Source organism: Thermobia domestica, chromosome 18, assembly GCF_964235325.1.
Source record: "Thermobia domestica chromosome 18, izTheDome1.hap1.1, whole genome shotgun sequence".
Taxonomy (NCBI): domain Eukaryota; kingdom Metazoa; phylum Arthropoda; class Insecta; order Zygentoma; family Lepismatidae; genus Thermobia; species Thermobia domestica.
Window position 1 is genome coordinate 162,037,520 of NC_137471.1, and position 17,572 is coordinate 162,055,091.

Consider the following 17,572-nt stretch of genomic DNA (forward strand, 5'->3'; position numbering starts at 1 on the left):
AACGTGCCCTGCGGGGCTATAATCCGCCTTCACTCGCTAACGCAATGCTCTCTAAATTTAATGTTGGTAACGTAATTTAACGTATGAAACCATAAAACAACAACATCGGAATAGAATATCGCAAAAAACTAGGAGCAAAATTTAGGCAGCCAGAATTTAGGGGGGGGGCTAGACCCTTTGAATACGGGCCTGGAGACAACTGTAATAATATAGCTACTGTGATTTTTTTTTTTTAAAAAAAAAAACGAACTTAACTTTGAAACCATAATATAGTAATAGTAAAACTTAAAGATTTCATTTCATTTTCATTTACAGAATTATTAATTTATTAAAATAAGTTTGCTCATTATTTGAAATCAGACGCTTTTCTAAAATGAACATTATGACTATCTATTCCGTGTCAATACTATAAATTATTAACCTTTATAAAAGTAGAGGGAAAAAGGAAACCAATCTAGCATATTTTACAACTAACTTTTTATTTATTTATTTATTTTTTAATCAAAGTCTGTGCAAACCATTGAAACATTTCCAAATTACAAATGAAATTATTATTTATATACAGAATAAATTAAACAAACGATGGGGCAATTTATGGTTTAATCGAATATGATGGTGGTTGCTACGATTTAGAAGAAAGCAATTTTCTGTTGGCACTGGCATCGAAACTATTTGTGTACAAACAAGAATTTCGCATAAGCATTTACTTGACTTGTTATTATAGTTTACTAATAATTAAATAATTATATATTCGTGTAGAAGGAGTTCCGGTCGACCTTTGAAAAAAAAAATCACCTCACATATCTATCTAGTTCAATTGCACATACGCGTATGCTGATGAACTAAATAACTGAACGTGTTTCAAACACTGAAGTAGCAACACTGAAGGCAAAAATTATGGAATAGAGACCATGGCGACATCTCATGAGAAGTAGGTAAACTAGAACTGGGACTGTGTAAGTCTAGCTGAGTCGTGGATGGTAGCGACATCCAACGGCGTAGCAGATTATTGTTAGGATTAGCGTTGTCTTGACGCAAACTATTTCTGAAAGTGCCCACTTCATTGCACATTCAAATAATTTAGATGGTACTGGCACTCTGCGTCTAGGAGACCCTCTCCCAAACGGCTTGTTGTTAAAGTAAGCCCGATAAATATAAGGGGAGTATAAGAACAGTGTTAAATTCTTATTATATTTCAATTCACAATGGCTGGTAAGGCGTCTGTTAAGTTGGAATTGATGTGTAAAGAAGAAATTGCTTATGACTTACCTAGTGATGATCCGCTCGAAGGGAGAAGGTGGACATACGAACTAATGAATGAAAACAAAGAGTTAATATTATCTACAACGGAAGGAGAGGTAACAGTGGACAAGGATACAGCTATGTGCTCTTTGGATGTGAAACTAAACGTTAATAGGGTGAAACCAGAATTAGCACTAGAAGAAGATCCTGAATTTGAAAGTAATATAGAAACGCTAAAAAAAATTGTGGTTCAGGAGACTTGCGCGTCGTATTCTAATGACTCCCAACAATTAACAACAAGAAGTTTAAATTCAGTTCGGCCAGAAAGGTAATGTTCAATTCTTCGTTAACTAATTGGCTCAGATTGATAATACGGTTACATGGTTTCGGAAATTTTGTTGGTTAAAAGCAATACTTCACGAGAAATATTTAGGTATGGGAGATATCATGAACGTAAGTTAGTAGCCTACAATTTGGAAATGACATGCCACACATAGACAAGCTGTATACCAAATAAAAATAGTAACAAGATTGATACGATCCATACAATTCTTATGTAGTTCATATCTTGATAAAATAATTATTTCTTTATTATTGGTTACACATTTCTCACTAATTGTTTCACATATTTAAAATATGGGTGCTCGACGATATTGTCTTATTTATATAGAGACTTATGTAAAACAACAAATAAATATAATGGTAATTATCCTAAAATTTTACAAATGTAAACCTGTAATGTATTATATTCGAACATAAACTATGGACGTTTGTATTTTATTTTGATTTAGCTCAAATGGGTCTAGCCTGATTTTTCCGGCGGGCTTCGAAGGACATAAGTAAAATACAAGACAAAGAATATTTTAACCAACAATGGATGTTCATTATTTGTAGAGGTCCATACAACAGTCCATTTCATAGCTGCACTAATTTTTTCAAGGAAGTCGACTTTTTACATTCCCAGGAACCTTTTTTAGGGTATGAACCTGCGTTTCTCAATATGGAATCACTTTAGGGGCTTAGTGTACGTACATAATATATGAATTATTGTAAAAACAACGCTAATCAGCATGTGCTAGATGGCCGGTAAAAATGAGATTGCTATGCATATTAGAGCATTACGCAGAATGTGGGTAAACAAGGAAAGCGCAAAATTCTGTATTTAGGATGACTTACATGTCTTACGAGTTGAATGTGTTCTTGTACGTTCCGAAGTATTTTATAGGTAACATGCTGAAATGCTTTCTTTGCTTGTATATTTGTGTTCCAAAGTAACACAATACATTAGGGACGTAATTTCTTAATTATATGGATCCCTTCATTCCCAAACATTTTCATAGTTCCGTATAATGTTTTGCCACACTAAATTTTGATACTTCATTTCGCTTACGGTGGTTACTACCTACCTTGACAAGGGGTTACTTTGCACATCGAGCATTACTTCGCACAAAATACGAAGGGAGTTTCACAGTCCTCCGTCGGTAAAACCATGAACTGTATACACGAAGTTTCAACTACCCCCTACGATAGAACATGTAACTTTATTTTGGTGTTAATGTTGGGTGTCAGCATCAGTTCTAATTACAGGGAGGGTTTGTTGTTGTAGTGGCGTGGAAAATAGTCACTGTAAGAACCGCCAAATTTTAAAAGAACTTCCGTCAATGTTCAGCCAGTTTCGTTATATTATACAACGTAACTAATAACCGTTTGAACATTTTAATACAAATAAATGAGTTAAACGGCGGTTAAGCCCTACGGAGCGCCATTCTGTGAGTAATTATTTGACAACACAGGGTGTAAGTCATTCATAAAAAATACAGATTAATGAATTGGATCCTAAAACCAACGGTGCTGACAATCTCTTACAGTTGAAGCTTGCAGGGTCCCTGGCGATTCGAATGAATTGCTTCTACCATAAGACTTTACATACCACCCTAGTTGCATGCCTTCGGCATTCAAGTCATGACAAATCAGGGTTAATTTCCGAACCCCAATTGGGCTGTCAACATTCAGACCTTGAGGAGGCATTTTTAAGAAAATAAATATATTGTAGAGGACGACAAGAAATACACCCTGGGAGGAGATTTAAGGCTACAGCCTCACATTTCAATTCATCAATTTTTTAATCATTAGTATTACTTCAGGCCCGCTCGTACCTACAAAATTGGTAGGTTTACAAATGTAACCTTTTAAAGAGCGCTAGCTAATACTTATGTGTGGCTTACTCTCAACTGCACTTATTTTTATCGAGAATAAAATCACATCCGAGAGCATTTGTCACAATAGTGAAACACAAGATAACAGTAATATTAACTTGTTCATTAAACATATTGTTGTTCAGGGCCTACTCGTACGTAGCAATCTTAATGTTTTCTCGTAACATAAACCTTAATTTTACCATATACTGCCTAACTGACGTAGGCACTCCGTACTATCGATACATCATAGTATCTGGTGTTTATCGTAGTAAAGGGTGAAATCGTAAACGCGCTTCCCTTTTTCTTTTTCTCGAGATCGGTTTATGATTCCCATCACAAGAATACAAGAGTTGTTTTCAAATATCAAAAAGAATAACATTTAAATTACTTTCTCTAAATGCAAATCAAAACTCTAATTATTTTCTATAAATCCAAATCAAAACTAAATATTATATCAACATCTAAAATCCGAACATCAATTTTATTACTATTATACTTTTCTCTAATTATGACAAACATTAAAAATTAGAACAAAATTTTGAAATTTAGTCAATTGCCGAATCTGCACATTAGCTGGGACCCAACCAGGCGTCGGACTGGTTTCATCCCTTTAATTTTATAACGAAAGTAGGGATGTCCCTAGGGGATGAACTATATTATAACCTTCAACACTTCTTAACTTATAATATCCCTTTCTCTGAAGTCAATTAACTTCAGTTATCATTAGTCACATTGAATGCACATTGACTTTTCATAGTAGACTGCATATATATATCGAACGACGAACAAATCAACGAGCAACTTTATCAAATTCAAGGTTATTGTCAATTACTTTCAATATTATACTAAATTGTGTTTAACTTACAGTATTTTGACGGTGACTTGATCTTACAATAGAAAATTTCGCATATTTTCTCATTATACAATCACAACATCAGATGAAAAAGTTCACTATCTGAAGAGCACATTTTTTAATTACCCAAAATTTTAACTTTATGATTAATTGTAGTTATTACTAGTACTTTTCAAATTATGTTCGTAATTATATCTAATTGCCTAACATGTCTGAAAATGCTTAATTGTATGGGGACAGTTAATGTTAATATAAACATAAAGAGGAATGATTAAAAACTCAAGGAAAATTTGATAATAAAATTTTATTATGAAGTATGGTTCCCAAAACTGGAAAGACCTGAAAAAAAATACAAAACTTAAAGATCCTAATAAGAATTCGATACTGAAAGTCCGCATCCAAAACGGGGTAGCCATACTTTTCACAAGTGGTGCGGTATTATTACAATTTCAAAGTCGGAAATCGCGTTCTAAATCAATTACCTGTTTAAAATTTCCAATGCTGTCTTTCCTCTCCTTTCCACATTCATCTTTCATCTCCAAATACTGTAAGGAAACCATAAAACATGACTTCTAAGTAAACGTACCTGATTGTAGAGCGATATTGATGGTTTGTTGGACTGGTGTGTCAGTGGCGGTGGGCACACATTTTGATTCTGAAAAGTAACCTTCGAAATTCGGGGAAATAATCAAATAAATAAACAATAATCCTTTTTTCATAATCTAAAAGTTTAACAGTTCAAATTCGGTATTTCTAATTTCTCATCTCTTCCGGGGTTTAACCCGAGTTGGGGTGAAGTTCACGCTTTTTTTGTGCTAAGATTTTAATTTTCCATCTGTGCTGGTTACGCCTGTAATTTAGCACAGTTACGTGTACTTTTCCAGTTAGTTTGTTTAATTTCGGAACTTTTTTTCTTTTTACGGCGTATTTACTAAACTTCCACGTAGTGACACTGTAATCGCCTGGAGTTCAAGTCACTGTTCGGGCGGCCATTTATTTTTACCACTCCGTGACATGTAGTCGCTGTCCGTGGGTCGTGGTACTACCAATAGGTATCTTCCTGATGCTTTAACTTACCTGGAGAGGACGATGAAAGACCTCTCCAAGAAATGGTTACAAACTGTTTCCAAATCGCTCGTCGGTCTCAATAATATGAGCATTAGGCGCCGAGAGGTTCGGGTGTCTCGTCTCGAAAACCTCACGGACGATCAGACGGTCATCCAGACCATAACACACACAAACATCACTCATACAAACAACGAAAACACACTGGATTAAACGACACTATACTTATTTATTACAACACTAGTTTGAAAAAAATAGCGAAGAGGAATGGACACAACACTGAACACTAGATAAATATAATAATTTTCGTCGCTGAAATCACACTTTACCCTTTTCAGGCAATATAGCCCTTTATATATATATATGATTATGATTCAGATATCACTGTAAATGCTTCCCTCACACCATTGACACACTTAGGTTTTAGCACTAGGGAGAAGTTGTCTGGATCGTCCCACGATGAGTCCAGTTGTTACGCTGAACCGTCCTAAAACCAAGAGATGATTCTTCAGCAAATTAAACAAGAAATTCTCCAAAGTAGAATACTGCTGTTGGCGGGCGCGTATATAACATTTTAAACGCACAAGGTCTGCGGACCTGGGACTTCACTAGTTGGGGCAAGCCGCAAGAAATCGTCTTTTACCGGCTAATAGCTTGTGCCCCTTCACAATAAGTCGTATCTGAAGCTCGACGCGATGCGCGTAGTTACGGCTTCCAGGCCTGGAGTCAAACTCCCCGAGCATCCAAGCTCAAGCTACGGGTTGCAATGGTCAACAGAAAAGTGTTGGCAGTTCATTTCAAAAATCATCAGTTAACTCACCTGTATGCACATACCAACATAATACGGAAAACAGTTTATGTTAATTTTAGTCAACTGCCTATAATGCAGTAGACACGGCGATAACACTGGCGTGAGAAAGTACAGATAACGGGCTACGAAACGACGCAGTTGGTGCCACTTTGATTGCTGAAACATCTGGTCTGCCCGTATTTCTCTAATCTATTATAATGTTTCCATAAGCGATTAAAGAAAACACTTAATTCAGTTCCAAATAACTGCAGAATAAATACTGTGCATATAATAAGTCAGGGAGAAACACTGAAATGGTTAGTCACTAACTGAAATGTTCTCAGCAAAAGCAACGTTTTATATATATGAAAAAAACGATGAAAGACTTCTTTGTCCAATTGTGTGGGAAAGAAGCAATTCCCCCCAAAGAAAGAACTTATGTGCGTTGCAGAATAAAGTATAAATTGAAAATAATGATCACTGTCTTGACGAAATATACAGAGTGTCCACAAAAAATCCTTCTATAACCTGCCAGCGGTTATAACACGCCTTCCTTTGCGACGTTTAGATTTACGCTGCATTGCGATACCTGCCATAAATTTCTTTTTAGGTTTGCGCTTACTATTACTATATTTTTCCATGTAGTTTACTATACAATGTTCGTACGTGTTTTCGCTTAAGCTTTTTAGTGCTCTTCGGAGTCGATGTATACTTCTTCCGCATGTTTGACTCGAAATAACCTCGCCTACAGCTCGACTTTAATTTGCATGTAGTTCGTCCTTGACCGAGTTTAGTGCGTTCCGAATTACGCTTACCAAGGCACTTTCCTTTTATTCTCAACTTATTTCCTTCTGCACGCCTAATGTGTGGTTTTGCGTGCTGAGAATACGCTGTACGTGGAGGTCGACGCACATTGGTAGCACTACATTTAAACTTTCGCTTTTTACAATTTCGCAATAGTGAAGTACTAGCTTGAAAATTCAAACATTTCGGCAACTGAAAATTAATAAATGTTGCATGTGATGTAGTGATATGATCACGTCTGCTCATTTTAATTCTACTGATTATGTTCCTCAAAATCGAGTTTACGTTAATGATGTATTACGAAAACTCAACTGTATATCATTGGCCATCTTATTTTTCTTCTTAACTTTGGTGTTATATTTCGGTTCTTTTGCGGACTGCGTGTGCTTTATTTGAAGTGTTACGCTTGTTTACGGTAAACATTTCCGACCGATATATTATGTACGAGACCTTCACTGCGTAAAACAGAATTCGCTTGGCGGGTCTATTGTGAATTTGAAATCGTTTCCTTCTACAATACTCAAAGCTGATAAAGTCGGAATGGATTTGCAGCACTAAAATGCAACTTACGTTAGACATACACGGTTACAAAGACAAATTTGAATTTGTTAATTCGCCCAAAACCATTTGCCTGCGACACAAAACCGAGAACACTGTAACTTCGTTATCACACAAAATCATCAATTGAAATCTCAAGCCTTCCCTGGCTTTTTCGAGAGGGCGGATACGCGCAACCTGAACGCTACCGCTTATCATGTGTGAAACATCGGTATCCCTTGCCGGCAAAACAATTATATTAGAAACAATTTTTTACAGTTACGCGTAACGATTCTTCTTTTTTTCTATCTCTACACTGCATATTTCCTTTTCCTGACTGTAATCGACTTTCTGGTTTATTTGGCACATATCTTTCACAACTTGGGCCCGCTCGAATTCACGGTTTCTTTTCCGCCTTGCACTCTTTTATTTTGTGGTTTGCCTGCACTCAAACTGTGCCGTTCGCATGTATTCATAGAACACAGTGAGACCTTTCTTTCATTCCGCTACACTATTTTTAAATTCAGCAGTTACTGAATCAACATAATTTTCCGTGTTAACTAATTCAGAGAGTACTTCAGTTAAGGAGTTATTGGCTACTTTGATATTATTACGTAAGCTGTCTGCTTTGGCATTCAATTCGCTCTTTCCTACGCTCCCAAATCGTTTCTGTTACAGGCTTTTGAAGTTGACCTACTGATTCATGTATTTTTTGTCCTAGGCATCCAATATTCATTACCATTTTTGAGCAATGGTTTCTAATTGTTTCTCTGTTTCCTCTGTCAAGATTGCTTGAAATTGTTCTAAACACTAGCGTCCATATTGATATGAGTTACGAGCAACTAATTCAAAGTACAGAAATGTAAATGTCTGAGTTTAATACGAAAATAAGAAACATGCACTTAAAACATGAAACACTAAGAATTTTTATATTACGACCATTAACAACCATTCGTTCTTTTCACAACTCAGGTTTCACTTTGCAAAGTGCTTCAATATAAAATTAACACAGATATAAACTAGTACCATATATAAAATATTTTCTATGACTATTCTATCAGGCATTGATTCCATTCTGTACTAATACACAATAACACACTCAGCAAGGCCATGTGATAATATTTGAAAAAAACAGTATCACGTGACAGTTTCTACACAATAACTGTGTCTTCAGCAGACTTCCGCTCCTTCTGGTTGCTGGGAGTTGGTTATCACTTATATATACTGTCCGGAGATCAATTTTAATTAGGTTCCGCCCCTCCTTTAAAAAGTAACACTTGTCTGGCTTTCACTTTCACTTTTTAGCTGCACACGTGTCCAATTAAAGGTTTACTTTTTTCCGCTGGATGCGTCCTGTCCTCTAATTATCCTTATTTTCCTTGTTATTTTGTTTCTCTTACTTTCTTCTTCCTTTTTATTCCTTCTTTTTTAAGCAGAATCTTCTCTCACTCCTTATTTATCGAGAATCTTGCATTCCAGTTCATCACCTTGCGTCCTGCTTTCATAATCTCTCTGGCTTCCTTCCATTTCCTCACCAAAGCCCTGTTCTCTACATCTATGACCTCTGCTCCTTCCCACCCTATCCTGTGGTTTGTTTCTTTCTGATGCTTGTATATCGCATTGTTTTCCATTTTCAATCTTACATCATCCTGGTGCTGCTTAATCCTTTTTGCATTTTTTTTTTGTTTCTCCTATGTAAATTTTTTTACACTCCTCGCATCCTAATCTATATATTACTCCCCCTTGATCTTGGTTCGCTATTGCTTTTCTCTTTGTTCTTCTGACTAGTTCAATTATTCTGCTTCCTCTTTTCCTGTACGTCCTAATTCCTGCTTTCCGAAACATTCTCTATATGTTCTCTGTTTGTTTGCACAGTTATTGTGTTGAAACTGTCACGTGATACTGTTTTCTTTTTACATATTATCACATAGCCTTGCTCAGTGTGTTATTGTGTATTAGTATTAAAACATTTACTCTTATTCATAAATGCACATGAAGGTGCATAGTGTAAAACATGTATGTATGTGTGTATACTCAATCAGCTGTTTGCTATCCACTCACATCTACATGGAATTAAAAATCAACAAGAAAAATTTTTATGAGCTACATTAATCTCTTTTGCTTTCAAGGTCAAAACATATTTACTTACATGAAAAATCTACATTACTCAGTTCTTGTTTTTATCTATCACTCTCCTATATTTTTAATTGTGTTCGCCGAGGTTCTGATGGAAATTGACTGTCGACAGTAGGCTAATCAGATCCAAACTCAACACGTTATCTGTATAACTAATGGTATTGTAAAAGCAGTTGTAGGAAGATTGCTATAATTTAATCCAGAGAACGGTCGCCATTTGGTTGAAATCGTGTTTTTTGGTAGTTAGATTCTTGTAAATATAATCGTAACCTTCAAATTGATTTTCGTCTTTTTCCCAAGATTTGTCACTTGTTTATTGCATTTATCCCAGCTTTGCTACGGCAGTGTGACGTAATATTGAGGTCTCAAATATTCAGTAATAATAATAAAAATATTAATAGTATAGGTAACAAATCTCGTATGAGGACACATTGTATTAAACCCTGTAAAATAACCCGTAGCGTAAGCCATAAGTTACAAAATAGTCGGGATTGGAGAGAAGTGTCAGGACCAACAGCACGTACCCTCTCGATACTTTCCTACAACTAGCTACATGTTATAACGGAAAGTTTCCCTACAACTAGCTAAATGTTATAAAGGAAAGTTAAATGCTATAACGGAAAGTTTCGATGTAATTTTGGTGTAGAAAGTAGGGATTCTAAACTCACAAGAGCCGTAATTACAGTTGTTTTTAAGTAATAATTATGGTGGCTAAGCTACAGAAGATGTCGAAGGGGTTTCGGGGAAGGGGTTACGTACCATCATAAGACACGTCTACAGCTACTCAAATTTAAACGAAAGATATCCGCTAATATTTCGTGTAGAATATATTCTACTGTACGTTTTCAGGAAAAAAAACTGTAAAAAGAAAGAACTGAATATGATTGAAAACTAAAGCTTCTAATAAACTAACTTGTGAAGTTTGCAGATGTAATTAACAACCTTTGCTACAAAAATATATACACAGACCATAATTCAGTGAGCTCAGAAATACAAACTATCAAAATGATGTACAAGATTCAGTCTACAGAGCAATTGTTGCTTAAAGAGTGGCATACATTATTTCTAGAATCGAGATAAGATGAGAAATGTTTACGATAGTTTTGGTCTCGTCTCGATTCTCATCTCCAAAGCATGACTATAGTGTGAGTTAACCTTGTCCTGTCTCGAATTAAAATGTTTCAATCCGATTTTGTTTGGTTTGTTTTAGAATCGAGATGAGAAATTCGTCTTTTATGGGCAACAATACACAAAACTTAAATATTTTTTGCCTAATATCACGTTTCTGCTTGTAATGGTACGACCTGAGCGATAATAAGTTTTTAATTTTTAAATATTCTTCGAAATAATTGTTATTATTATTAGTATTACTCCTGAAAATTTGATAGTTCAAGTGCTGAAGCAAACGAGTATTCAAATATTTGAATGTAATGAAGCGTGTTTTATCGCCGATCTATTTCCATCAAAATTCCTAAAGTAAAAAAAATTCTTAACGTGTATTTGGTCGAATAACCTCGTGATTACTGGTCAAGCCCCTAGACCACTGTAAATGATTACTCACAACGCTGTAAATGAGTCATCTTTAGTCTTGTTACTCTAAGTTTCTCTGCCTCAGCTTGGAAAGTTGTATGTAATTTTTTAATTGGTTTCAAAACGCCTTTCGTGTTCCTCTTATGATGATATAAGTGAATTATATTCGGTACAGTTTCTATTAATACGTTGAGTTGTTCTTAAACCTTTGGATCCCAAGTTGGTTTTTTCTCCACACGAAACTACAGATACGACAGATTTAATTCTCATACTGTGCATTTGTGTCAAGGCAGCCGACAATACCTGGTCATAGACTTATGTCCGCCACGATATAAATGATAGTTTAATTTGATATAGTGAAACAAACTACAGCAACTTATTTTCAGACAATAGTGATATGGTAGTCCATTTCATATTTCTACAATATTTAATGTAATAAAACATGTAATATAGCGTAACTTTATCAAGTAATATAGCGAATGATTACATGTTTTCTTGCTACTTATTCATTATCTCCATTTAAATTTCATTGTTTGTTGAATTTGTTACAGGCGCGATAACGTCTTTGCTTTCCACGGAGAAGGGAATACGTTTACTGCATTAAATAAAGCCATTTCTCATTCTTATGGGGAATCTGATACTTCTACGCAGTTTGGCAAAGGATTTCATCGATTACGTTTGACAAAAAATATCGTGACACAGGAAAGTGAAAAGCGTCATACGTACCAAAATAGTGATAAACGCTCTAATCAAAGTTCAACTATGTCAAGTAGTGAGTTTGTGCAGTCAGGTGAAAAATCTCACATTTGTGAAGTATGTGGAAAGGAATTTAGAGGATGTTCAAGTTTGGCTACGCACATGGTAATTCATACAGGAGGAAGACTACACACGTGCCAAGAGTGTGGTAAGTCATTTACTCAACGTTCAGATTTGGCTACAGACATGTAAATCCACACAGGTGAAAAAGCTCACATATGCCACGAGTGTGGTAAGGCATTTAATCGACGTTCAGATCTGGCTACACACATGTTAATCCACACAGGAGAAAAATCTCACACGTGCCAAGAGTGTGGTAGGGCATTTAATCTACGTTCACATTTGGCTAAACACATGTTAATTCACACCGGAGAAAAACCTCACATGTGCCAAGTGTGGTAAGTCATTTACTCAACGTTCAAATTTGGACAGACACATGTTAATCCACGAAGGAAAAAAGTCTCACACGTGCCAAGAGTGTTTTAAGGCATTTGCTCAACGTTCAGATTTGGCTACACACATGTTAATCCACACAGGAGAAAAATCTCACACGTGCCAAGAGTGTGGTAGGGTATTTACTCATCGTTCGACTTTGGCTAAACACATGTTAATTCACACCGGAGAAAAACCTCACACGTGCCAAGAGTGTGGTAAGTCATTTACTCAACGTTCGAATTTGGCCAGACACATGTTAATCCACACAGGAGAAAAACCTCACACGTGCCAGGAGTGTGGTGGGACATTTACTCGTCGCTCATATTTGGCTACACACATGTTAATCCACACAGGATAGAAACATCACACTTTCCAAGAGTGAAATAAATCAAGGTTCAGGTTTAGGTGCACACATGTTAGTCCACACAGAAGAAACTTACACGTGCCAAGCGTGTGGTAAAGGATTTAAACTATGTTAAAGTGTAGCTACATTTATTTAATTCACACAGGAGAAAAAAAGATTAAAAATGCCAAGAGTGTGTTAAGGCATTTAATCGAGGTTCCAGTTAAGCTGCACACATGTTAATCCTCAGAGGAACAAAATATCACTCATGCTACGAGTGTGATGGCGAATTCAAATATCGTTTAAGTTTGGTTACACACATGTTAATCTATACAGGAAAAAGAGGTCACGTATGCTAAGAGTGTGGTTAGAAGTTTAATCGAAGTTCATCTCTGGCTACACATGTTCATATGCATTAATATGCCCTGAGTGTGGTATGTCATTTGATAAACGTTAAAGTTTGGCTAGAGAAATGTTAATCCACACAGGAGTAAAACATCACCCATGTCAAGAGTGTGGTTGGGCATTGAATCTACGTTCGAAATTGGCTGCACACATGTGAATCCAAACATTAGCAAAATCTCACCTTGCAAAAATCCTGGAATAGAATTTATTCAACGTTCATACCTGCTTAGCAACACAGGATCAAAACCTCACACGTGAGAAGTGTGGAAGACGATATAGTCAACGCTAAAACCTTGAAATGCAGTTGAACGCAAGTCAGTCACCAAAGAGATGCAAAGAGCTTATCAAGGCATTTACTCAAGGTTCACATATTGCAAAGTAAATGATAATCCACAAAGGACAAAAATCTCACACGTACTGAGAGTTTATATGAGATGTCGCATTCTGTTGGAAGAATAGATATGATATAATCTAAGCTGTTATTTTTACGCGTGCTATAAAAATTGTACTATCCCAAATTGAGTGCTTGAGTAGAATAGTCAACAAAGGAATTTCATTTGTGTCTGACGTTATCCCATGTTTATTGTAGATCCATATCTAAGCTCAAGTTATAGCCACCAAAATGAGCAACTTTGTCACCTTCTGACATCTGGAAATGTTCGTGGCATCTTTCAAGTAAACTTTGAGCACTGTTCCTATATGGTCTGCTAAAACACCCGACGAAGACTGTTTTTGGACAGACTTACCTCTGCTCAAATAGTTTCACACTCACGTACGAGATCATTCTGTGCTCTGCTGCCCCATTAATTTTAATACTACAAACAATCCGCCTTTATCGTCTTGCCGTCTTATTTCTATGTAGAGAATTGGTTGAGAAACGACATTCCACTGTTCCTTATCGATATTTTCAGACATGTTTCGCTCACCACTAAACAGCCATATTTACGGCACAGTCTGCAAAATTGTTTGTAACACTTTGTACATTTTTATAGTATAGTTTAAGGGTGGTTTTCTGTTCTTTGCACTCTTGAGCAGCATTCTACTGTACATCACCACATTAAACGCAGAATATAAAACATCTGATTTGGCACACTTCTCTAGCGTGGGATCACGTTGTCCAAGTCACTCTCACTCCTTTCTTGCCATCTGAGTTGAACATTTAAATTTTTTTAATTGAGTGTTCTCTAACAATAAATGATAACGTTATTTCACTGCATCTCCAACTGTCAAACGCAGACTCTAGCCGTAGCCTTACTACTGGGTTCACAATGGAAATGATAAAGCATAGAGATAGCACAAATATTTTTCCCGAAGCAGTAGCTTAAACTTTAACTTTTCTGCGGTTTGATGTCGTCTTTTTGTATTTTATGCATAGACGATCCTAAGTACATACAAAGATTTGTTACTGCCAAACTTAACATACAGATTTACAGAGTAGATAGCTTCATTACTCATAATCTATAAAAAAACTGTTGACTTTCTAACCAAAAGTTTTCCACATACCATTCATTGTACGATTACCTAGTTCCACTCTGGAGCTATACCAATGCATAACTTTTCCATATTACAGTAATATATCGAAAAAGTAAATCTCACCTATATCAACAAACGCTTCCAAACTCAGCACCCTTTATTCATGCAATATATACTACCTCATTTTAGATCGCACACCAAATCGCTATCAGCATACTCCTTTTCCCTAATGTTTACGCCCTGCCAGTACACTTTACCCTCGTGAGGTTCATTATTCTTAACCTTATAGTGGTAAGGTGAAAAAATGTTTTATGAATGGAAACATTTTGAATCCTGGACCCAGGAACATTTTTGTCTGATAAGATGTGAACTAGGATTTAAATTTGTATTATATTTACAATATTAAATACAAACACCAGACAGTGGATACGCTTTAAGCGAAACTATACATTTTTATTGAGGCGATACCTTTCTTGTTAAAATGAAGTTCGATAATTATGTGACTATTTTATTGCTTAGATACCGGTACTGAAAATAAAATATTTATTAACTAGGAAGAAGTAAACCAGGATTTCTCCTAATAGCGGTATGTTCACATTTCAATTCTGCAGCAGTCTCCACACATTATTTTTGCGTGACTTAGGCAAATCCACTTACAGAACTTTTGGCAAAATATCTGGCCTTACTGTGTTTATACATGTAACATCGTCCTCGCTTTCCTACATGATTAGGTACAGAAGCATCTTCTAGAGTCAATCCGAAAAAGCTTGCTGTGTTCGCTAAATGTATAACATTACTATTAGTCGGTTCTACATTTTAGAAGTGAAAAATAAATTAATTTCCGTCGTGTAGTATTTCTTTCTTCGTCATATTCAGTAGGTATCTGGTCTACTATGTCCACCCCACCTTTAGTATCGTTGTCAAATGTGACGATCTCTGGCTTCCTGTTATCTCTGGAACTCTCATCTAATTTGACGTCATTGGGCATACTTGAGATCAGCACTAAACACAGATATTTCTTAGATGCGTACGAACCAATGGTGCAGTTCCAATGAAAACCAAATACACTACTGTATTCTTTCCTCCCTTTTGCATTCACAAACGCGGGGGCAACTCTCTTGTTTTTACGAATTGTCCCTATAATAGTTAACTTACTGTCTCATTCCATTTATTTAACAAAATTGCAGCTTGCAAACGATTATTGTAAAAACGTTTCTTTCAAGATGAACCATGAATGTGTTGACACAATCTCTTCACTACTTCTTCAGGTTTGTTATCTATCTGGAACGGGCCTTCTGGTTGTGTTCTCATATACACTTCTGTATTTGTTGTGTAATATAATGTTTCACCAACAAGAATAAAAATTTTAATTCCACATTTTGGAGGTCTTTTAGGCATATAAAAACGAAATCCACATCTTCCCCGGAAACCGACAAGTGTATCACCCAAAGTTGCTAACATACCAATTAAGAAAACTGTTGTTGCAATTGTTTACAAATAATTCAAAAAAAGGTCACGAATTAGGGCTAATCTGGGGCTGAAGGTTATATCTGATTATGTTATTCATTAGCATCTTCCATTTTCATCCATCATATCCTTCCCAGTAATCACTTTCAGCTCAGTTTGGCTTCTCCGGTTCCCATCATCACATGGAGATGACCCTACGCAAAAGACACATTCATTTGTCTGATTAACAATACACATGTGTAAACTTGTGCTTCGCAACTCCCCTCATTCTCCGTCCTCGTTATCCCTTTACACATTTTTTATTTTCTCTAATTGTGTTGTATTTATATTGAATCAATCTGTCTATATTAAGTTGTGGTATATATGTTTACTTACATTATAATGCTAAGGATCAAAGTTCCATACGCCCAGTTTTCTTTTTCTTTTTGATTTTTTTTAGTTTTTATACCGTATAATTGTAAAATTTCGATAGAGCACAGATCTCTACTTACACTTTGTAAATAAATTCTTTTCCATCACTCACGTTACAGAGGGCGTAACCTTCTCATAGGTTGCTAGCCACTGTGATTTGCCGGTAAAACGTAGTGCATTCACATACTTTCTCAGCTGGCGCACATGTAGTGAGGCGTAGCTGCCAAGTCTAGACTCTATTTATTGCACTCATGTGGGCGCACAGTGATGCTAATTCATTAACAGGCGACAGGTTGCAAGAAATTGAGAGTTTTCACGAACGTAATTTGGCTGGAGTACACAAGTAGTATAATTTTTAATCATCATTATGATCATTTTCACTCTTATCTTGTTCTCATCACATAGTTTTGAATACTGTTTCAGTTCGGTTATTTTACCGCATATGATAATTGACGATGGAAAGTCTTTCATACATCCTTTGAAGATAAAATTGCTGGGGTGGCTCAGTTGTAAAGCGTTCACCTCTGATGCATGGGGTCTCGGGTCCAAACCCTGCTCCCGCCAAGTTAACTTTGTGGTGGACAAACACCGTGTGCTTGGGTTTCCTTGGAAATTTTTTAGTTTCCTCCCACTTTCTTCATTTCACAATTTCATTCATGCTCAGCATGCACTGAACCAAGTTCCCAGAGTTCTCGTTCTCCGACCAGTGGCAACCACCAAACATCATCAACGAGTTCACCACCATTTAAGAAGCATACAAATGCACATAGCATCTCGAGCTCCGACTCTGACTCCAACCAGCTTATCCTCCACTGCAGCCTGTCTACAGCTTGCTACAGCAAAACTACAATCCAAAGTACTTTAGTTCGAAGGTTTTACTTCTCTAACATTTCCAGTATCGGCAACGCAAAGATATTTCACAAATGGTAGAAACAAAAAATGTATTCATCATTAAATCACAGTCCGCTAACTTCGCAAAATAATTCGTGACAATCCAGTTTCGAAATGTTCAGGAAAACTGCAACTTTAACTTCTCTCAACAACATCCGACACTAGCAACCTCAGCCACATACCATGTCAATAGTAGTACGAGGGGTCCCTCTATCTATAACACTTGATATATAAGC

At 36.2% G+C, this 17,572-nt stretch overlaps 1 protein-coding gene across 1 annotated transcript; it reads left to right on the forward strand.

The window, feature by feature from the left end:
- Nucleotides 1-971: 971 nt before the first annotated feature.
- Nucleotides 972-14,017, forward strand: LOC145676005 (uncharacterized). Its single transcript, XM_081746841.1, has 2 exons — nucleotides 972-1,570; nucleotides 11,707-14,017. The coding sequence occupies exons 1-2, from the start codon at nucleotides 1,206-1,208 to the stop codon at nucleotides 12,101-12,103; spliced, it is 762 nt and encodes a 253-aa protein (XP_081602967.1). The 5' UTR covers nucleotides 972-1,205; the 3' UTR covers nucleotides 12,104-14,017.
- The last annotated feature ends 3,555 nt before the right edge of the window (nucleotides 14,018-17,572 follow it).

Coding starts and splice junctions, on each gene's coding strand:
- LOC145676005 (XM_081746841.1), top strand. CDS start 1,206: ATGGCTGGTAAGGCGTCTGTTAAGTTGGAATTGATGTGTAAAGAAGAA. Junction 1,571..11,706: donor AATTCAGTTCGGCCAGAAAG/GTAATGTTCAAT, acceptor AATTTGTTACAG/GCGCGATAACGTCTTTGCTT.